This window comes from Lytechinus variegatus, chromosome 10, assembly GCF_018143015.1.
Source record: "Lytechinus variegatus isolate NC3 chromosome 10, Lvar_3.0, whole genome shotgun sequence".
In the NCBI taxonomy this organism is placed as follows: Eukaryota; Metazoa; Echinodermata; class Echinoidea; order Temnopleuroida; family Toxopneustidae; genus Lytechinus; species Lytechinus variegatus.
In genome coordinates, this window is record NC_054749.1 from 20,646,306 (window position 1) to 20,670,775 (window position 24,470).

At 36.5% G+C, this 24,470-nt stretch overlaps 3 protein-coding genes across 6 annotated transcripts in view; 1 reads left to right on the forward strand and 2 right to left on the reverse strand.

Moving 5' to 3' along the window:
- The first annotated feature begins 3,712 nt into the window (after positions 1-3,712).
- Positions 3,713-4,498, forward strand: LOC121422650. The gene has a single exon (XM_041617811.1). The coding sequence runs from the start codon at positions 3,713-3,715 to the stop codon at positions 4,496-4,498; it is 786 nt and encodes a 261-aa protein (XP_041473745.1).
- Positions 4,499-5,228: 730 nt separating this feature from the next.
- Positions 5,229-10,340, reverse strand: LOC121422540 (uncharacterized protein K02A2.6-like). The gene has a single exon (XM_041617679.1). The coding sequence runs from the start codon at positions 9,949-9,951 to the stop codon at positions 6,025-6,027; it is 3,927 nt and encodes a 1,308-aa protein (XP_041473613.1). The 5' UTR covers positions 9,952-10,340; the 3' UTR covers positions 5,229-6,024.
- Positions 10,341-15,315: 4,975 nt separating this feature from the next.
- The window catches only part of LOC121422533 (CD109 antigen-like), an 83,537-nt gene continuing 74,382 nt past the window's right edge, over positions 15,316-24,470 (reverse strand). For all 4 annotated transcript variants that reach the window (XM_041617667.1, XM_041617669.1, XM_041617668.1 and 1 more), the window contains exons 29-33: positions 24,240-24,398; positions 23,196-23,368; positions 22,549-22,708; positions 21,197-21,302; positions 15,316-18,196 (exon numbers count right to left, since the gene is read on the reverse strand). In XM_041617667.1, coding sequence (XP_041473601.1) covers positions 18,024-18,196; positions 21,197-21,302; positions 22,549-22,708; positions 23,196-23,368; positions 24,240-24,398 — 771 coding nt within the window. In that variant the 3' untranslated portion in view covers positions 15,316-18,023. The remainder of the gene's footprint in view (positions 18,197-21,196; positions 21,303-22,548; positions 22,709-23,195; positions 23,369-24,239; positions 24,399-24,470) is intronic.

Consider the following 24,470-nt stretch of genomic DNA (forward strand, 5'->3'; position numbering starts at 1 on the left):
TAACTTTAACTATGTTTAATCCCCAAAATTTGTTTTTAAACACTCTATTAACGAGACTTATATTCCATTTTTACACAAAATTTCTGCCGTGGGAGGGTTCATCATAGGTAGATCAAGGGGGCGAAGCGGCGGAAGGTGAGGCGAAAAATAAGAAGATAGGACCGGGAAGAAAGTTGAATGATGGAAGGGAAGGGAAAAAAGAAAACTTTCATGTCATTAGTATAAAAATAAAAATAATAACTCGCAGCCATCTCTTTATTTCAAAACATGCTTGATTTTTTTTCACTTTTAGATCGAAATATATAAAATCAAATCATTTATCTAAGAAGATATCCATCTTTTTCATAATTTGTAGGTTTAGATATAAAAAAAATAGCTTGCCATTCTGTTTTAGTCTGAAATGTATTCATTAAAAGGTTAAAAGGTTAAATGTTATCACACTGTAATAATATGGAAAAGGGGCTTATCAAAGGTATGTTTCACAGAGGAACTGTTCGTCAAAAGACGCGAGGCTTACTATGATAATGTAATTGCCCCGTGAGGGGCAAAATTTTTTCATTTTTGACAATGGAAATGACAATTTTTAGGCAGAAAAGTGCCTTCATCGTTTACTTTTGTCCTTAAATAATTTTTTAGAATTTTTCTACTTTCAGGGGGGCACATGGGGGGGGGGGCAAAATCTCGTTTTGCCCCCCAAAATTTTATTTTGGGGGGCAAGTGCCCCCCCGCTTCCGGCGCCCATGTACCAAAAAAATAGAGATTTAAATTCTTGTAAGAATAGGTTGAGCGGAACGACCGCGCGAAAAATGTTACATTTTTAGAATGCAAAATTAGGCCAATTTAAGCACTTTGACTGTATTTTATGATGAATCCACACATTAACAGTGATGATGATTCAAAAACAAATTATCTTGAAAGGGGGGAGGGGGTGATCGTACATGCCATCCCCCTCTCCGAAAAGTGTGAGGGATGTGCCCCCCACCCCCGGAATTTACTCCCGTGACCTCTAATCATCATCTTGTCTTCCAAATTAATTTATTTATTCAGTCAGGTATGCCCGTGATACGAGGAAGGTATCAATGAAATATGAGAGTTACCCCGTCACATTATTGTAAATTTTGATGTAACTAACATTCAGTATTCCTTTTACAATATTAGCGATCTAACTTCGGGTTTCCTTTCTTGCATACTACACGCGCTGTATAGGCCCTACTCCATTTTCGTTCATAAGCATCTCTTACAAACCCTGGACTTACATAGATGCGCGACCGCCCCCCTCTCTCTCTTCTTTTCTCATATTATCTCTTCGACCTTTTTGGAGTCGCACGTGCTAATTGCCAAAGTGAGAAGCCGTCATAATTGTTAAAGAGATGCACCTCGAGCAATAATAACTGGAAGCGGAAATGGGTTTCTCATCTTCGCTTCGAGTTAATCACCGACACGAGTCGTCTTAAATAAAAAAAATAAAAAAAGACTAATTCCTGATGCGAATCGGTTTTGTGGTTTAATTTCTTTCCTTTCAAAATATCACATCATCAATTATCCGTTTGGTTGGTTGGTTGAGTGATCATCTGATTAACTTTATAAGAATTATGCCACTCCCCACCACAAAAAGGAAACCATAGACTTCATAAACTTCATTGCCAATAGCATTTAACTTTTAAAATTTCTAATAACTTTCCCTTAAAAAGATAAAGCCCATGACAGAAAAATCAAATCAAGTTGGGTTCTTTTAATGAAGAAAAAAAAGAGGGAAATACAAAAAAGCTGTAGTGAAAATTCATTCAGAATTTACCATTAGCGGTTTTAATTGCGAGCAGCTCCCCTTGTTTAAGTGATATGAATTCGAGAAAGTGCAATTTTCGATTGAAAAAATTCATGCATTCAATGTACAATAATACAGGCGTTTAATGAAACAAAATGTACACATACGGGTGGCGCCATTAGATTCCGAATGTAGGGGGGGGGGGGACGATCTAATTTGTTTTCCTTCATAATTATATATCATCGTTACATTGCTCTAATATGGGATCCAGGAGGAAAACGTAAAAGGGTAGACCGAAAACAACATAGAGGATAACTGTAGAGAAGAAGAGAAATACCTACAGATGGAAGAGTTGGAATGAGGCCAGAGGTTGTGCTAGAGACCGACAAAAAAGGGAAAGAAAGCATGGAGGCCTCATGTGGCAGAGGGCACGAATGAGGATTCTAGTAGTAGTAGTATTAGTAGTAGATAGTAGTAGTAGTCAGTGGCGGACCGTGAACCGGACGAAACAAAGCATGGGGGGCCGGGGGCACAGCATTGTTCACAAACAATGCAGTGCCCCCCCCCCAAAATGCTTTGTCTCCTTCTGTTCACGGTCCGCCACTGGTAGTAGTAGTAGTAGCAGCAGCAGCAGCAGCAGCAGCAGCAGTAGTAGTCATATGATATAGGGGTATCATAGACTTATACTTATATGTTCTTCTTTCTTGTTTCTTCTTCCTCTCTTCTCTCTTTAAAAAACTGTTTGGAAAATCATAAGGGGCGGTGGCCCCTGCCCCCATCCCCTGTTGCAAAACCTCGAACCATTATCCTATTATAAAGAAATATACATGTTTTAATGGAATCATTCTTGCTACGCCTAACAGTAAAGAGGAAACAAAAATCTGAGGTCGTACAGACAAGCATGCAGGTCAGAGTATAGATAATGGGTTACACATTATAACAAATTATCTTCCAACACGAACGACTCATCATCACTAATGGAAATGTGAATTGACCGTAAATAGAAATGAAAGAACGACATTCTAGATCGTGACCTACTTGTCCGCTGATCACAATTTCTTTGTGCTCTCTCAATATACCGCCGCTATTCCAAGGATAAAAGTTTGTGCTAATTAGCGTACAGGGGGGGGGTTGTTTTGCTCTCAGCTAAATGCTCATTACTGAACTTAGATTGAAAAAAAAAATGCTTTTGAAAAAAATATAAAACACAAATAGACCTGGTTTTAGGAAATGTCCTCATTTGTTTTCTTCTGATTCTTTCTCCTCTTCTTTTTCTCCACCACCACCATCACCATCACCACCACCACCACCACCACCATCACCACCATCATCATCATCATCATCATCATCATCATCATCATCATCATCATCATCATCATCATCATCACCATCATCACTGTCATTACCAATTTATTCATTAAATGGAAATTTAAAATGCCAGAACTTTCTCATTTCATCTAATATGAATTAAAAATTCAGTGTTATGTTTCTTATTTGTTAATTTGTCATAAGTTAACTTTGTGATAGGGTGGATTTGACCTTTAATTGAATGGTAATACAACAAATATTATTATTAGAGGTTGGAGAGGTCGGACGTGTTTTAAAAGTGCTCTGACATTTTGTGCAATTTTACCGTGTTTCCTGACATTTTGTGAAAAAGTTTTATATGGTTGCATCAGAAACTGGATAGTGAATATCAAGGATATACTCATTTTTCATTTGGATTACTTATTTGGATACTATCAAACATTTTTAACTTGAAATTTTGATCATTTTGGAGAAGAAAGTGTCAATAGACTTCTAAAACTAGCATCATTTACGCGTCATTGCCTAGCAACTCATCATTAAACGCATACTGGCTTGGATGGAACGCATGACTGGTATCTCTTTGCGCAACCATTCTTTGTGCGCTTAATTCTGATTGTTTCATGTAATTGTGACGTCACGATGTCTGGGAAGAGAAAGTCGTCGAAAAACAACTCTGGTGATAATGAAGAGACGAATGAAAACTATCTTCTGATCAAGAATGAGCTAGGGAAACTTTCCAATTCCTTGAATGCTAAGTTGACCGTCTTGGAACAGTCGATCGACAGTATACGAGAGGGACAAAGTAGTATTGTCAACTCGCTGTCGTTCCTCAACGAGAAATTTGAGGAAATGAAGTTGAAGGCCGAGAAGATAGAAAAGGAAAACAGAGAACTGAAGGAACAAAACATCTGTCTTCAGAAGAGATTCAGTGAGTTGACCTTCCAGCTTAACGAACTTGACCAGTACCACAGAAGAGTCAACTTGGAGGTTGCAGGTGTACCAGAACGACAGGGCGAGGTTCCTGAAAGGATCGTACTTAATATCGCGAAACACATCAGCCCTGAGCTTGCAGCATCCGACTTCGATGTAGTTCATCGGCTGGGTTCCAAACGCCAAGCTGATAACAAAGCCCGCCCAATCATCGTGCGATTCACCACAAGACGAGCTCGGAACATCATGTACGATGGGAGAAGGAAGCTGAAGACTCTCTCCACAAAGGATCTTGGATACAACAGCGATGGCAAGATCTACCTCAATGAAAACTTGATCGCTTCCACTAAGGAGCTAATGAAAGATGTCAACAAGGCCCGCCGAGATGCCGGATACAAGTTCCTGTGGACCCAGAATGGCCGAATCTATGTAAGGAAGGATGAGAAGTGTCAACCCATCATCATTCATTCCCGAGAGGACTTTTCTAAGCTGTAGAAGGACTATCCATGTTTTTCAATTTTCCAGTATTCTTTTTATTTCTTATGAAATTCACGTCACAAAATTTTTCGCATCGATCAATATTTGTGTTATTTTCCGTGGTATATTTTGCATTCTTTCACTGCCCTTTCAATAATGTTTCAATACCAGACATTTCATGGAGGTCATTTTACTTATTTTTGTGTGCAAATATTCTTCATCGACCGTTAATAATTGTATCAAATAATCTTTATTTTGTTAACTATTACAACTGCAGTATTTTTCAAACTCGAATTTGGGGTCATGACGGTATCAAATCTAAAAGATGCTTTATATGCTCAGCTTACAAAGATTTTGATTTAAAATGGCAATATATTCTATTTCATAATGGTGGATAATATGCGTGATTTCCCATTTTATCATCTGAATAATGATGATTTCTTATTACTAAATCATCCAAGTCAGGATAAAAGTAATATTATCTCAAATCATCATACTCCATTTGATAGATTTTCTACTGATATTCTTACAAATAATTTTGATGAACTTCAAGTTGAATTCGATATTCATGATAAAGCATACAATCTTTCCTCTTCTCCATATTATACAGAAAATTCATTCAAAGACTATGCTAAATTGATTGGAGAAGATGATGTTTTTATTTTGCATTTTGTTATGTTCCTAGTATATTTGAGATATTTCTACTAGAATATAGCACGCTTAAATAATACACTTGTGCACTCAATGGTTGCATTTACAAGACTGATTTACTCAGGGCCAAGTCAGCATCTTACATGCAGTATCTACACAGTATACTATACAGGTGAATACAAAGAGTTCTTTGTCAGGGGAGATGGAAAGTAGAGAAGCAGTAGAAGTGAAAGATAAGAGAAAGTATAGTCTTAGAAATCAGACCTCAGTAAGGTGAATATCTCACATCTCCTCCCTTCTAAATTGTTTCTCTCCAAATTTGATATCTTCATTTAAATTACTTGAGAGTCCAGTGTCCATGTATTTATAAACAATTTATTCAGTTCATTGTTCAACAAGGTTGAATCCAATCAGTTTGGTTTCCGAGTTGATCTAGGGTTTCCTGGTTCCAGTCCAAGTTCATTCAGCCATGAAAATAGTTTCAAGGGTTATTAATCATACTAATTCTACTTTAAAAACAATTGTATTCTGTCCAGTTAGAATACACCTCCTTGACTAGGTATTAATTGGTATCTATTGAATTAGATTATCTGTATCAACATGTTGTTGCTATTGTTTATTAGTTAACCATTTTGCCTTTCTGTTTTCATGCACTAACCACTTTTTGTTAGTATATATACATATAGTAAAGTTTCAAACAAACACTTGTCTAGAAAGATAGAAATAAACAAATGAAATGTATCAACCATTTGCAAACAGGTATTTTCCTTTCTGGACAACCCTAATTATTTACATAAGTTCCCTATTCTAGTTTGACACAGGGTGGACTATCCTGGCCAAATTGTCACCATAGGGGATTATTCTGCCCCTCTTTATGATGATGACTCCCTAAGCTACAAATTTAATCTATCAGGGGGACGTCGCTGTCTTCCTGATCGACGCAGTATTGGTGTTGTCTCTTCTGACTGCGTTGTGGTTGGTGCTGTAGCTGTTGGAGGTCTTGCTTCATTTACCTCGGTTGTCATGGTAACATCTGGTTGGGTGGCTGATTCAGGTTCAGGAGTATGTTGTGATGTTCCTGATGTCATCTGATCGACATGTCGCCGCCATGTTAGATTTGGGGCAACATTCACCTGGTATGATAGTGGTCCAGATCGTGAATTGATAGTGCCAGAGATCCATTTGTTGCCACCTTCACGATAGTCTCGCACCCAGACTGCATCACCTTCCTCGAACTGGCGCACAATGGTGTTGTGACGACTTGCAGCCATTTTCGTCTGTTTGTTGTTCACACGTTTGCGCCTGTCAGGTTTAAGGAGATCAAGTCTTGAACGTAAAGACCTGTTGTTGAGGAGAACTGATGGGGATTCTCCAGTCGTGGCATGGGGTGCATTTCTGTACGCCATCAAGTATTGGAACACTTTACGTCTGAGTGTTCCCTTTTCCCCTCTCATAGAGTGAAGGGATGATTTCAGCGACTGAACGAAACGCTCTGCTAGTCCATTGGATGACGGATGAAATGGAGCAGAGGTGATGTGTTTCATACCATTGCGTGTAACAAAGTCCTTGAACTCAGCTGAGGTGAATTGAGGTCCATTGTCAGACACCAGTTGCTCTGGAACACCATTCCTAGCAAAAATCGCACGAAGGAGATCAATTGTACGCTCGCTGGTCGTAGACTTGGTAACCGCGACTTCTGGCCATTTCGAGTATGCATCAACGACCACCAGGAGCATATATCCATCTATTGGTCCTGCGTAATCGATATGCACTCGTTGCCATTTCTCTGCGGGCCACTCCCACGGGTGGAGTGGAGCTAGGGGTGGTGATTTTTGTGTTGCTCGGCATCCGGCACAGCTTTTGGCCATCGCTTCGATATCTTTATCTATGTTTGGCCACCAAACGTAGCTGCGTGCCAGAGCTTTCATCTTTACCACCCCCACATGACCACTGTGGAGTTCGGTCAAAACTTTCTTTCGAAGCTTGTCAGGTATTACTACGCGATGTCCCCACATGATACATCCTTGACACAGTGATAGTTCATTCCGACGGTGATAGTAGGAGGATTGATCGCGTGGTGGATTCGATTTCCACCCTTTTTCGATGTGCTCATACACAAGAGACATTTGGGTATCGCGACGGGTCTCTGTGCTTACCTGAGCACTTGTTACTGGTGGGTGTGCCATCTCCTCAAGGTGCTTAATACCAAGGGTATCTGAGGAATTCGGTTCCCCATTTTCTTTAATCGGCAATCGCGATAGTCCATCGGCATTTCCATGCCTATGAGTATTTCGATACTCTATATCATACGCAAGTCCAGCCAGAAATAATGCGTAACGTTGTAATCTGGCTGCTGTCATGGCAGGAATGCCTTTCTTCGGATTGAAGATGGAGACCAGGGGCTGATGGTCCGTGATCATTGTGAATTTTCGACCATACAAATACATGTAAAAATGTTTTACACCCCACACGATCGCCAAGGCTTCCTTATCAATTTGCGCGTAGTTCCTCTCAGCACTGTTCAACGAACGCGACGCGAAGGCAATTGGACGGTCATTCCCATCTGGCATCGTGTGCGAGAGGACTGCCCCTAATCCGTAGGGTGAAGCATCGGTAGCCAGAGAAAGCGGAAGTTCCGGATTGTAATGAACGAGTACCTGTTCTGATGCGATCATTTTCTTGGCATTTTTGAACGCATTTTCGCACGTTTCATCCCACTTCCATTTACGATCTTTCCCAAGTAGTGCATTCAGGGGATGGATCACGGTCGCGAGATTCGGTAAGAATCTGTGATAGTAATTCACGAGACCCAGGAATGATCGTAACTGCGATATGTTTGTAGGCCTTTCCGCTTCTGTCATACATTTGACCTTGTCTTCTGTCTTGTGGAGGCCATTCTTGTCAATTTTGTGTCCACAGAAGACAATCTCGTCCTTGAAGAATTCGCATTTCTTCAAGTTAGCACGAAGTCCAAACTCATCGATTCTCTCAAGCACTTGCGCAAGATTCTCTAGGTGCTCCTGATCGGTTTTACCTGTGATTATCATATCATCGAGCATACATTGGGTATTCGGTATACCCTGTAGGACTTGTTCCATAGTTCTCTGCCAAATTGCCGGGGCAGACGACACTCCGAATACTAGGCGATTGTATTCATACAACCCCTTATGAGTATTGATAGTTAGTAATTTCCGCGATTTCTCTTCAAGTTTCATTTGATGATAGGCCTGTTTTAGATCAATTTTGGTGAATTTTTGTCCACCTGCCAGATTCGCAAAGATATCTTGTATCCTTGGCAGAGGATACTGCTCTACTTCAAGAACCGGGTTTATCGTGACCTTATAGTCACCACATAATCGGACGCTTCCGTTTGGTTTCATAACCGGAACGATCGGTGTTGCCCAGTCCGAATGTGCAACTTTTGTTATGATACCCTCTGCCTCGAGACGGTCAAGTTCTTTCCCAACTTTTTCCCTCATTGCATATGGGACTTGCCGAGCACGGCAGAATTTCGGAATGGCTGTCTCCTTCAGTGGCAGGCGTGCCTCCATACCCTTGAGCTCCCCCATTTCATCCTTGAAAACCGAATCGTATTTGGTGAGAAGCTCTCGGATTTCGTCCTGAACAGATAGGGAGGCAGTGTGTAGTTGCTTAATCACGCTCCAATTTATTTTGATGTGCCGTAGCCAACTCCGACCAAACAACGGGTTGGTGCCTGTCTTAGTCACGTACAGGTCAAGTGTTGCGCTCTGTCCATCAATTTCAACATTCACCCTCGCGACACCGAGTGGCTTCAGGAGCTCTTCCGAGAATGTCTTCAATTTCACGGAAGTCGGTTTCAGCTTTGGCTGCGGTTTGATCTTGTCAAATGCAGATTTGGGCATGACGGACACGGCTGCCCCTGTATCCAATTCCATCTGCATTGGTTGACCGTTGATTTCAGGGGATATATATATTGGCGATGATTTCAAAGAATTGCCAATATTCTCAACAACAACAATCTTCGAGATCCCTTCTTCATCCTCGCTAGTTGAGTGTGTCTCCACTGCATGAACATTTTTCTGTCCTGCTTTTCGGAATTTTCCCCCATCTCGCTGCTTTCGCTTTGGTTTATCCTTTGAACTCCGACATGCACTCCGAATGTGGCCTACTTTGCCACATCCATGACATTCAGCATCCCGGAAACGACATTTATCTGATGTATGTCCGCTCTTTCCACACCTAGGACATGGTTTTGTGCTTGCCTTTTGCAACTTATGCACACTGATAGGCTTGCGAAGCTGTTCAGTATCCTGAGCTGCCATCTCCATAGCGACCGCTGTTTCTACTGCCTTTTGTAGAGTCAGCCGGGCCTCTGCCAACAATTTCCGCTGAATTGATTCTTGCTTCAATCCGCACACAAATCGATCACGCAGTGCCTGTTCAAGATACTCTCCGAAATCACAATGTTTCGCGAGTTGTCTCAGTTCAGCAACATATGCATTGATTGGCTCAGATGGTCGTTGGTCCCGCTTATGAAAACGAAATCTCTCTGCGATCACGAGAGGTTGAGGCGAAAGATGCTGTTGTAATATGTCGATTAGTTGTTGAAATGATTTCTCTGCTGGCTTCGCTGGAGCAGTCAGCTTCCTTAATAACTTATATGTCTCTCCTCCAATGAGACTGATGAGAGCTGGCACTCTCATATCACCTCCAATGTTGTTGATAATAAAATACTGTTCAAGTCTTTCACTGTATGAAGACCAGTCCTCCTGTTGTGGATCAAAAGGTCCTATAGCACCCACACTCCCTGTGTGTTGCTGTTGCTGAGGAGCTGCCATAATTACTGCTACTTTTCACAGTATAATTTTCACAGTAATATTCACTTTTCCACTCTGTTTCGCTGAGTAAAGCGGAGCCTAACTTATGATGTACACAAAAGTTCCAAATATCCTCGTCGCCAGTGTTATGTTCCTAGTATATTTGAGATATTTCTACTAGAATATAGCACGCTTAAATAATACACTTGTGCACTCAATGGTTGCATTTACAAGACTGATTTACTCAGGGCCAAGTCAGCATCTTACATGCAGTATCTACACAGTATACTATACAGGTGAATACAAAGAGTTCTTTGTCAGGGGAGATGGAAAGTAGAGAAGCAGTAGAAGTGAAAGATAAGAGAAAGTATAGTCTTAGAAATCAGACCTCAGTAAGGTGAATATCTCACACATTTGAATATAAGAAGCGCTAACCAAAACTTCGAGAAATTACGATTATTATTAGAAAATACACAATTTGCCAATCCCCCAATCATTGCTCTTACTGAAACTTGGTTCACGGAAACACCTAATTCCTTATGCACCATCCCGAATTATGATATTGTTATAAACAATAGGAAAAATAAAATTGGAGGTGGACTAGCATTATATATTCCGTCTTCATTTGATTATGCAATTAGACATGAATTTGAATATATGAATGATATCATCGAATCCTTATTTGTAGAAGTAAAACTTCAAAAAGATAAGAAAACTCTAATAGGTGTCATCTACAGACCTCCTCAAACTTCTTGTATAGAAGATTTTTTACTTGCTACTAATGAACTTTTGCAAAACGGAGAATTGATAAATAACAATTGTATCATCACTGGTGATTTCAATATTAATCTCTTGACCAGTAATCACTCTGCAACAAACGATTTCCTTGAATTAATGTTAACTTCTACTTTTTTGCCGATTATTTCTAGACCAACCCGTATTACTGATCATTCTGCTACGCTTATAGATAATATATTCTGTAACTCTCACCCTCTTCCGAAAGCTGGCATTGTAACGACAGACATATCCGATCATTTTCTTATTTTTACCCATATCCAAACAATGCAATCACTCGCAAAAATGGAAAAGAAATATAGGATCTGTCGCAACTTTAGTGACAAAAATATTGAACGCCTCCAAGAAGATTTAAGCTCTGTTGATTGGTCTGACGTTTATAACTCGAAAGAGAATGTCGATGACTCATTTGACATATTTTTGAAATATTTCAATGATTGCTTAGATTCTTGTGTTCCTTTAAAGAAATATCGAAATTACGACTATAAACGTGTTCCAAAGCTACCATGGGTTTCAAAAATGATATTAAGGTCTATCAATCGGAAAAATAATCTCTATGTTTCTTATATATCAAATCCAAATGATGTTTCACGGAATAGATACACGTCTTATAAAAATACCTTAACAACTACTCTCCGAATAGCAAAAAAGAGGTTTTATTCAGAAAAATTACAATCATATAAAAACGACCTTAAAAATACATGGAAAACAATAAATGGGGCTCTAAACAAAATTAACAAATCTAGTGCTGTTAATAAATTATGTGTAGATGGAAATATGGTTGAAGATACTCATTCTATAGCAAATGAATTTAATTCATATTTCTCTCAAATTGGACCAAAGTTAGCTGGAAATATTATCCCTGTAGAAAATTCGTTTAAGGACTTTTTGGACAAACAAAATGATAATTCAATATTTCTTACTCCAGTTCATAGAGAAGAATTACTTGAGATTGTATTTAATTTGAAAGCAGGAAAGACACCCGGATATGATGGCATTACAAATAAAGTATTGAAAAACATTATACATTCTCTTGCTGATCCCCTGCTTCATATATTTAATTTATCATTGCAGCTTGGCCAGGTCCCAAAGAAGATGAAAATAGCTAAAGTTATACCCATTTTCAAGAAGGGGGACCAATTAATTACTAGTAATTATCGCCCAATATCTTTGTTAACTTCGTTCTCAAAAATTCTTGAAAGGATCATTTATAAAAGAACAGTTGCTTTCCTTAAGAAATATAGTATTATATGTGATAATCAATTTGGTTTTAGAGAAAAACATAATACAACTCATGCTATATTGACATTAATAAATAAAATATCTACTTCTTTTGATAATTCTGATCATACTGTAGGATTATTCCTTGACTTCTCAAAAGCGTTTGACACAATAGATCATGAAATACTGTTATGTAAGCTATCAAATTACGGTATCAGAGGGACAGCTTTACAATGGTTTAGGAGTTATCTTACTGATAGAATTCAGTTTGTTACAGTAAATGAATCAGAATCTCCAACAAAGCCAGTTTCCTGTGGAATTCCACAAGGTAGTATTCTTGGCCCCTTGTTATTTATACTTTATGTTAATGATATGAAAAATTCATCTCATGTTCTCTCATTTATTCTCTTTGCTGATGATTCCAATATTTTCTATACACACCATGATCCACATGTACTTGTGAGCACTATGAATACAGAATTTAAAAAAGTAACAAACTGGATTAAAGCCAACAAATTGTCACTGAATCTGCAAAAAACTAATTATATGCTTTTTAGTCATTCATTGAAACATCTACCGCATCAAATACTTTTAGATAATACTGAAATCAAAGAAGTGCAAACAACAAAATTTTTAGGTCTTACTATTGATAACAAGCTTACGTGGAATGCTCATATCAACAATACTTGCAAAACTCTGTCAAGAAATATTGGAGTCATCAATAAGCTTAAATACGTTCTACCAGCACAGGCGCTATCCATGTTGTATTGTGCATTAATTCTACCATATCTTAATTATGGAATTCTGGCATGGGGTAATGCCTCTCAAACGAGACTGAATAAAGTCTTGCTACTTCAGAAAAAAGTACTGAGAATAATATGCAATATGTCCTTTAGAGCTCATACGGATGAATTGTTTCGTCAGAAACGTATCCTTAAAATCAATGACCTGTACCGCTTGCAACTATTCCAATTTATGTATCAGCTAGATAGAAATAGTTTACCTAATGTCCTACAAAAGAAATTTATGAGAAACAATACTTTACATTCATATAATACGAGACAATCAAATGACTATCACTTACCTAAAAGTAAAACAGTATTTTCTAGCAAAACTGTATTTTTCACAGGACCAAAACTCTGGAATTCTCTGGACAGAGAAATGAAAGAGGCAGCTAATCTTATACGATTTAAATTACTCATCAAAAAATTTCTCCTGAATTCTTATTGATTCAATCTAATATTTGTGAACTTCATACTTATCCACGGTAGTATTGAATATTTTTTTAAGTCAATATTTAATTTTGTATATAGTGTAAATACATTTGTGTTACAGTGTTTATATCTATATAATTTTATAGAATTTTGCTGATTATTTTACTCTTACCCTTGTATAAAGTTTTGATAGGGGGTCTACATTTTACAAGCTCTGCTTTTTAGTAGGCCCCTCCACTTTTTTCATTTCATTGCTACGTTTCAATCCTGCATATGTTATGCATTTTTTTTCATTGTAAACATGATTACGAAATGTACTTTGATGATTGTGGAATATGAATATATCAATAAATAAATAAATAAATAAATAAAATGGACAATTATTGAAATTCGGTCTCGAGTGAAAATGATAAGACCAGTTGGTATTGGATCAAGTGATGATTGAACCATATTACAATAAGACCACATTAATATTAATTCTGCTGAGTTACCCACACAATCTTGGATTAACGTCAGATATTATTAGGCTATAATTCCTATAAACCACAACAATTATAAGAGTATGTCATCACACCAGAGGAAAACTTACCAAATGTAGGTAAAAAATTGCAAATTACCAAATATTTCCAAATTAACCTGTATTTCACTCCACACTTTTATCATAACTATAATTTACCAACAATCTCTTCCAAGGATTGAATTAAAAAAAAATACACGAACCATCACACAAAGAAATGCTTTCTACATCAGCTTTAATTTGCATTTTTATGTGCATATTCTAAAACAAGCAAGACAAAAAAAACTTATGCAAAAATATATATTTAAAATAGCATCTTCTACAACAAAGTAAAATTAATTAGAATTCATAATTTATTTCCATGTATTTCTTCATATGATTTGGGTAAGACTGGAGACTGAACAAGTGCCATGAAACTGCTGCTACAAGTATGATATTAAAGATATCTGCAGGAATGTCTGAATTTCCACATTGTTTCATAAAATTATTATTTTTTTAATTAAACGCTTGCTAGTTGTGATTGATGCCAACTGATTTATATGCATCATAACAATTACATGCAATCTGTATTTCATGAATTTCATTTAGCTTGTAAATATTCATACTTAATTAAAATACACGAATATACTAGAAAGGCAACTATAAATTTACAAAAACATTGGTTTAAACATGTCATAAAGCAATGAAGCATAGGCATACTTTCATAATGTCTGCAATATGTACATAACATGAGCATTGATGCATGTAAACTATCAGCTGTTAATTTTACAAAATTAAATATCGTACAAATTAAAGCATGAATCCTAATGACATTGGAAAATCTAAAAGCGTTCGCTACAAGGAAATTTGCGTAGGTTGGTCTTTTGTTTCCTAACATGAAAGACAGTACCATGATCGTAGACAGTATGAATGATTAGGTATATAGTATGTGTATGTGGAGCCTTTAATATATGATTTTATTTCTCAATTCATGTCATGAAAGAGAAACAATGTGATTAAGAATATTCTTTTTTTCTGAACATGGTGGATGCATTTGCTGATCAAGTCCAAGGAGAATACTCTTACAATGATTCACTCAGCAATATGACAATACATATTCATAATATCTTAAGACCATTTGCATCTTTTCATATAGAAAAGAGAAGATAACCTGAACAAAAAATTACTAGCGTATAAATGTCACTAATGCACTTTAAATCTGAAAAAAAAAACATTGAGCAAACATACACAAGAAGTGAAATAAATTGCAAAGTTTACTGAAATGAAGTCAATATTTTCACATAAAGATATTTTCATGATTTTTTTTTTGCACAAAGTTTGTTGACTTACCATCTTCGCATTTACCCGTAACAAATTCTTATGCTGCCGTCACATTTCCCCTACGGCCGACGTACGGCGAGTCGAAAACAGCCGTTTTAACATTTTTTTGGTACCACCAACATATGGGTGGTTTGAATAAAATGAGATAAAACGGCTGTTTTCGACTCGCTGTATGGCCGCCGTAGGGGAAATGTGACTGCAGCATTACTAACATCTCAAGATGGATTAGGACCCCATCTTACAAAGACTTATGATTGATCCTATCAACCTCAACTAGCCTATATGGAAATTCATCTATGTCACAATTTTTCCTACAGGAAATTTGCACAATGTCCTTCGTAAACACATTAAGCACAATGAATTTTCACGAAAACGATGAACGTATGAATATACACCATGGGCCTGTTGCATGACAGAAAAACTCAGGCAATTTTTTTTTACCAGTTTTTCAATCCGTTATTGTCAATGGCATAATTTTGTTTGCCAGAATTTTCGTTTATTTACCAGAGTTTTTTTTTTATGGTTAACCTTGTATGCAACAGGCCCATATATAGAAAATATTTTGAACAAATTTGTATTTTAGATGTTGATGCTGTGGGCTTTCCATAGTTGTGGTTGATGGGATCAATTGTAACTCCCCTCAAGACTTATCCTTCTCCTCATAATGTGGCCAAAACATTTCAGTTTTAGTACCACAATTGTATGTGCTATTGCGATGAGAATTTTCAAGATGGGGGATTTATTTTCAAAATATTATTGTAAGAAAATTTCAGCTCTGATAGAAAATTGCTTCCAAAGTCAGATATAATTATTTATATTGAACATCCATGCTTTCCAACATGCAATGTCAATGGGAATTTCAGAATCCAAAGACAAAAAAAAGGTTAGATTTTTAGAATGTCAGAGAAGTGCTGAAAGACAATGCGTACAAAAAGAGGCATCTTGGTTAATTTTTTATATAACATTTATAAACAAATACAATAAAAGTGCACCGATCACATTTGAAAATAGAAAATTTAAATTGATTTGTTAAGAATCAACATTAAAAAATGCTAGCTCCAAAATTCAATTGCAAGGCTTGTTTCTTACGCCAGAGATGCTGATTCGCCAGTTAAAGTTTTTCATCCGACAGTTGTGATAACTTCGATCGCTTTGCCATCCATTCGTTGGCAGCACGAGTTGCTGCCAACTAGCGGATGCCAATTTAATACAACCTGCATACAATTTACCTGAAGAAGGCACAAGCTATCATGTTGGTCCTTACATTGAAATACAGTTGGTCTTTTATCACATCACTAACTTGAAGAACATAATGTTTATCAAACAAAATGTTACAAAGAAACCCAATCATATACACCAGGGTTCAGTAACACAAAGATGTGCAATCAATCGCTGAGTATTGGCCAAACAAGATCACTCTTGTGAACTTTTGCTCAAAGCACATATCAGAAATGATCTTTTATATTTGCAATAAATTGCAATCCTTTGTGGTAAATGGTCCTGATAATGATTTGTACACTTTTATACATATACATCATTCTCTATTATAAGTATATATAAACTCTAATGATAATATCTTAATGTAGATAGGCCAATTATATATACATATATGTTACAAACATTTAAAACTACAAGAAAGCTCTTGAAAAGTAACCATGCAGTGGGAGGCAAACCTTGCCTCAATATTTCATTAATTTGGATAACTGCTCAATAGGTGGTAGAGAAAGGGTTAATATTGCCATATTTTGATGATGCAATATATAGATTTTGTGACGCATCATTAGATACGTCCTTCATCACATAAAAAAATAATTTTCTGTAATAACAAGCTATGTATTAGAAAATGTTGAACTTACAATTATTTTTCCTAATTGGAGCCTCATATATGCACCAGGCGCATAGTATCCAGCTTCAGATCCAACAAAGCACTTCATTGGCCCAATTGTCTGGGGACAATAGTGACTCTATTATGCTTGTGCATGGGTCCAAACATTTCTTTGTCATAGTTGATGCTGGATACACTAGTGAGGTGCACCTACTTTAAAAATGAAACTGCATGTTACTGTGTGGTAACATGCATCAATTTTAGTGAACACTTGCGATTGAAATTATTATGTGTAAATATATATTTAGATTCATTGTATTTTCACCTGATAAAAATATTTCTAGTTATAAGGCATCAAATAAACCACTTGGCAAGTGAATAAACATAAATTTACCATTTGGTACAATGCAATACAATGTAAGAAATTTACTCTCAAATTCTACAGGTAGACACAAATATATCAATTTACAGTTCAAAGTCTAAAGATATAGGTATGTATAAGATTTCCTAAATTTTAGCGCATGAATATATACATTGTGAGTCAAAGTATCAGAATTAGTAAAAAAGTTTTCAGGAAAAAAAAATCCCCACAAGATTCAAATACGATTATGTTTGGACATGCAGATGATCTACATGGTTGGCAGTATACATTAAGTCGACAGTGAAATATGACATTAATATTTTTTCCAAAATATAACTGAAATATGGCTCAATTAAAAAAAGCAAGACACCAATACTCCTGAATAATGGTTGACTTCAATAATAATAATTTGAAAAATATAAAATTTTGAGCTATGATACATATATGAAATATTACAAATACACAATTATCTTGGCATCTGTTTTGACATATTTCCGCCATAGTAGATATTTCCTAATTAAATGGATATGATCCTCTTATTGTGTTTCGCTGTTAGTAGTATGTATTCCTCAATTCTTAATGGAAATCTAAATCTCAATATACATGCTGTTACATAATCTTTGATTTTTTTTAAGTAATTGCTTTAGAGTAACATATTTTATTCTGCCAAATGATCATATTTCTCAATCTAGCATAATTAGCTTTCCTAAGTACTTTTACCACCTGGAAAATTAAGCTTGTTAACAAGAACTACGATAATTCAGATGACTTGAAAGAGAATTTGCTCTTCCTGGTACAAAAATTCTGTAGTCATGATTGTTGAGGGGAGTAGATCGTTGTTTACATAAGAAGTGCCCCAATGACGGTAGTAAATGTCAATACAAGAAGAAGGACTGTAGGAGTGGTTGCTGAAGGGACAGCACCGCTATCGTCGTAGCAACAGTCGCGGCACAATTGGCAAATGTCGGTGTTACTGAGGGCGTCTACAGAGTAGGACTGTACAGATCGTTGAGCTGTAAAACAGGGGGAAAAAACCCAAACCAATGACTTTTACTAACTCTTGCCTTTACAAGCCTTTTCACTGCATGTTCTATGAACTATAGACAGACAGACTGACAGACAGACAGACAGACAGATAGATAGATAGACAGACAGGTACACGTAGATAAAATGCTTTATTAAAAGATCATCGCAGCCAAAGGCAGAATTGTGATCAATCTTACAAACAGCTATATGATAACTGGAAAAAATATTTGTTTGTGGTAATGTGGGTGAGATTTCATGAAGCTGTTTGTTAAATAGCACAAATCAACTACATAGGGATACAACATTTAGCACAAAAAAAGGTCGCAATTTGAGTGAAAAGTCATTAAATATTTCTGAACTGAACGGATTAATATCCATATATTAAATATCCATAAATATCAAAATCCATCTAGGCTTATATTTATAACAAGTGGAATGCCTCTGGCCGTCTCACCTGCATCACGCGGCTAAATATAGCAGCAGTGCTGACTTTGAAAACTATCTTATGTCCACTTTTTATGAACTAGACCAATAAACTTACAGAGATATGATGGTTATTCAACAAAAAAAACCCAACATGGCCAAAGTTCATTGACCTTACATGACCTTTGACCTTGATCATGTGACCTGAAACTCGCACAGGATGTTCAGTGATACTTGATTACTCTTATGTACAAGTTTCATGAATCAGATCCATAAAATTTTAAAGTTATGATGGTAATTCAACAGATACACCCAATTCGGCCAAAGTTCATTGACCTTTGACCTTGGTCATGTGACCTGAAATGCGCACAGGATGTTCAGTGATACTTGATTACTCTAATGTCCAAGTTTAACGAACTAGACCAATAAACTTTCAAAGTTATGATGGTAATTCAATAGATACCCCCAATTCGGCCAAAGTTCATTGACCCTAAATGACCTTTGACCTTAATCATGTGACCTGAAACTTGCACAAAATGTTCAGTGATGCTTGATTACTATTATGTCCAAGTTTCATGAATCAGATCCATAAATATTCAAAGTTATGATGGGAATTCAAATGCGCACAGGATGTTCAGTGATACTTGATTACTCTAATGTCCAAGTTTAACGAACTAGACCAATAAACTTTCAAAGTTATGATGGTAATTCAACAGATACCCCCTATTCGGCCAAAGTTCATTGACCCTAAATGACCTTTGACCTTAATCATGAGACCTGAAACTTGCACAAAATGTTCAGTGATGCTTGATTACTATTATGTCCAAGTTTCATGAATCAGATCCATAAATATTCAAAGTTATGATGGGAATTCAACAGATACCCCCAATTCGGCCAAAGTTCATTGACCCTAAATGACCTTTGACCTTGGTCATGTGACGTGAAACTCATGCAGGATGTTCAGTGATACTTGATTAACCTTATGTCCAAGTTTCATGAACTAGGTCCATATATTTTCTAAGTTATGATGACATTTCAAAAACTTAACCTCAGGTTAAGATTTTGATGTTGATTCCTCCAACATGGTCTAAGTTCATTGACCCTAAATGACCTTTGACCTTGGTCATGTGACATGAAACTCTAATAGGATGTTCAGTAATACTTGATTAACCTTATGGCCAAGTTTCATGAACTAGGTCCATATACTTTCTAAGTAATGATGTAATTTCAAAAACTTAACCTCAGGTTAAGATTTGATGTTGACGCCGTCGCCGCCGTCGGAAAAGCGGCGCCTATAGTCTCACTCTGCTATGCAGGTGAGACAAAAACTAAATACATGTAAATCTCCCTATCACCTAATTACATATGACAGAGGACAGAATTGGGGAATTACTACAATTGGCAAGGCTTTATTTAATAAGGGCCCTGGGTAATAATGGTGATTTGCCTTTGTATATCAACAAATTATAATCCACAGAGTAAGTCTGTCATTCTAACACCAAGTGATTATTTTAATAAAAGCAGATAAAATGAGATAAACATATTAAAGAAAATTTCTTTCAAAGAGTCATTAAACCATGGATTTAAGAAGTTACAATCTTACAATGTAAGATATGGGAACAATCTACCCATGTGGTGTATATTCTATAAAACACCATTTTCACAGAAATTTCCTACCACTTTGATTCTTTGATGGAGTTTCATTGAAAACCCATCGATGCGCTTCTCTAACTTTTCTGCTTTTAATAAACAATCCCAATACCAAGGTACACTTCCCATTAAGTATCTGTCTTTCTTTTAGATTAAATACATTTGTTTCTACGGTTTAAAATAGCTTAAATAGTCCTTTTGCCATTACCCGATGCAAATCACAATTTAAATATAATATTTACAAAACCTCTGCCAAATTAAATGTGGGACCTTCCTGACATGATCTGTGTCTTTTAAACATGTTTCAATGATCTCAAATGATCATGGCCTGGGCAGTTCATGAAATGCAGATATGATGAAGAAAATGGGGTTGGACATATGAAAAATGCAATTTCAATAGTACACAAATCAATATAAAAGTTGAATTTCATTCCCTTCCTTAAAAATAAAGAAAATGTAAATCAGAACAAATGTTTAACACTGTAATTAGGACACCTAGGTTTTGATCTGGGTGTCTCCATCTCTCCATTTTGATGGAGCAAAATTTAATAACAATAATAATACTAACTGAAACTTCAGTTTTGAAAAATTGTTCTCCCAGTGAGCCCTTCTATTATAATTACTACTTTAACTTCAGCTCAGCTACCTAGGCACTCGAGCATTTGAGGAAGATCTTCCTACCAGGTACCCATTCACCTCACCTGGGTTGAGTGAACCACAATGTGGGTAAATTTATTGCTGAAGGAAAACAAGCCATGGATAGGAATTGAAACCACATCCCTCAGATTGAAAGACGAGAGTCATAACCACTCCACCATGATGCCCCACAAAAAGGTTGACTGTTTCATGGATATTTGCCCATTTACAGATGGAACAGAATGGTGACATGGATAAACTAGCAATGAATGACTTACCAGGGGCATAGTATCGGTAAACTTGGTACATGCTTGGTTTGGTTTCAGCTACAACCTCTGAGCGACGAGCATGGGCTGTGATGCATGTAGTACTATCGGCAAAAATCTGCAAATAGAAGGTTAACAATTAAAACTTGTTTAATCAAAATCTCTATAAAGTACTAATCAATGCAAAAAAAGGATACATAAAAATTTGGTACAAATACAATGTGATTTAAATTGTAGTATAACGTAAATGTAGCATACAAATTTCCTATGATGTAACAACCATTGTATATTTTAACTTTTGATTTTTTGTGAAAATTTAGCTGACATATTTATTATTCTTATAAAATTTATTTTACAATAATATCAGATTGCATATCATACATGTGCATGAACAAACATAGATTATTGTTATGTTTTCATAAGGTTATTGATGAAAAACAGTTTTATACTGATCTTTTGTACCTGATTAAATATGTTCTAATAAATAAATAAATAAATAAATAAATCATATCCTTAAATTTTCAGAAAATTCCATATTAATAGAACAATGGTTCCATACCAAACATACAAAATAATAAATTTTCATGTAAAATTGCAAAGATACATTCCCTATTAAAATACCTTTTTCCATATCATCCATATGTCAATAGTTTTTATTTTCGAATTAGTGGCATTCAGTCTGGGGGTATATCATCCTAACCAACTTTAATAGTTTTAGGACTGACACATTCATGTAATGTAGTTTTAAAAAAGAGGAAAATAGTGTTTTCACAAATTACAATACAAACTTTGAATTCTTAGCCTACACAATAAGAGACCTTTATGGCTGTATGTTGATATCCTTTTCACCGATTCTAAATATTTTTTTTAACTTATCAAATAGGAAGCGTATTATATTGGTGATTTCAATGAGCTAAAAAGTAAATGTGAATTCAAAGACAAAAACATCCCTCAGTAAATATGCATGCACTAGAAATTTAAAAATACTAGTACAAGTAAAGAATCCATGCATTCTCCTATTCAGGATAGACCAAAAGCCCAGAGTATGTCTTTAACGCACAATGTAAGGTGCTGGCTTGTAATAATTAGGGGCGGATCAGGAATTCATAAAAAAAGGGGGCCAGGGGACACAGAAATTGGGTTGACAGTTAAAAGAATTCCCTGACACAGGTTAAAGAATTCCCTGACAATCTCAACAAAACGCAAAAACAAGACAAAGCGAAACAAACCAACATAAACAGATTATCACTGAAGAGAGGAAGGGGGAACTTCTCTCGTAGAGGGGGTCTGAATTAAAATGCACCATTAGGGCAAGGGGGCGATGTTCCCGATGCCACACCTGCCAATTAAAGGTTAGAAATTACCTCATCCAAGTAGATAATAACACTCTGTCCTGAGATCTCATACTTGGTAGCAGATGCAACCTCATCGATGGCATTCTGGAGACGATTCTCCTCAGCGTAGAAACCAGATGGGATACCTATATCCATGATAGCCATACCAGTACCTTCATTGCCAGTATATCTGATGAGATGGAGAGAGCAAGAAAAGGGAGAAATCATTCCATTGATTTTTCTTAACAGAAAAACTTAAGACAACATGTTTCCAGATTTGTTTCAGCTGAAGGCTTTCTATTAGCTCTGTTATTGGTAATACATGAAATTACAACAGAAACTTCATCATCATCATCATCATCATTACAGCCATCATCATTATCATCCGCATCACCACCACCACCACCACCAACACCACCATCATCATCATCATCATCACAGTCATCATCATCATCATCACAGTCATCATCATTATCATCTGCATCACCACCATTACCACCACAACCACCATCATCATCATCATCAACATCGTCATCACAACCACTACAGTTATACTTGAGAACAATCATTAAAACATCATCATCACCACCACCACCACCACCACTACCACGATCGCTGCCACAACGAAACCATCATGTTTGCCAACATCATCTTTATCTCCAAAATGCTGCACTAACCTAGCACATGCCTCCAGCTCCACTGAGTCTGTATCTGAGCTCAATACTGTGATAGTGGTCTGGAAAACATCACTGGTCCTTACTTCATACAGGTTATAATGAAGGATGAGGGAGAGAAGGAATGATCCTTCTCCTGTTCCTTCTACCTTGATAGATCCCGAATCCACAGGCAACTATCAAAGAGATCACATGGAAAAAATCTTAGCACTCTAGTGTTCTTGTACAATTGTAGAAAGAAACTTGACGGAAAGAAAAGTAACTGCATGTACAGGTGTACATACATGAAGAAAACAAAACCCAAACATATTTCTAAGCACCTTATATTGTACCATTGGTTCTATTACTGGGTGATTTCATCAAGTACCCAAGTCTGACTCCCTACATTGGATAGAGGGATTATATATCACTTAGCTACAAAGATTATATCCTGAAAGTTATAGCCTACACGTCGTTCATGCTATGGAATACATGAAGGTTTGATATGAAATAGAAATCCCACACAAATATTCAATTTTGATCAGGCTCCCAATGATATTACATTTGCATGGAAAATCACAAAATTTATCCTGTAAAACACATTTTCGCTTAATCTTCCACCTCAAAACTGTTATAGGGCATACACATTCATATAATCTAGAAATGAATCAGAAAATAGTGATGGGCATATTTTGGGGGATCTATCAAAACTTTTAGACAGGCTTTAACTCTTTACCCGCTTTGTTGGACTAGAGTCACACGCAGCTGACTGCCAAGTTCGACTCAAGTCACATTCTTTTCACAATACACACAAAGTGCATTGAGTCTATTGTTCATACACACATACACAATAGTGATGTGTACATTACATTGTACTGTGCACACAAAAAATAAACCAATAAAAAGCTATTGTGAACTGAATAAGAGTAGTCCATGCAAATCCCCTCTTAAGGTTGCACTTTGAAATAAATGTGGCAAGGGGACGATGCTGTCCATGGCGTGCAAAGAGTTAAGTAATATTGTTAATGAAGCTATTAACTAAAAATGAAATTGGGATACTTCCCTTACCTCAAACTGTTGAAGGATGATAGCATTCTCATTAGTAATAGTGAAATCTTGGCTGTACGTAGGATCAGCTGTGGTCGAGATGGATAGCATCATATTCTTATTGCCTCCAGCAACCACCTCAGCATAGCTTGTCAATGCCAGCAGAGCAATAACCGTGTCCTGAATAAAAAATAATGTGTGAATATTAGAAACATATTTAAACAGCATTCCTTTTCAGGTAAAAACCATGAG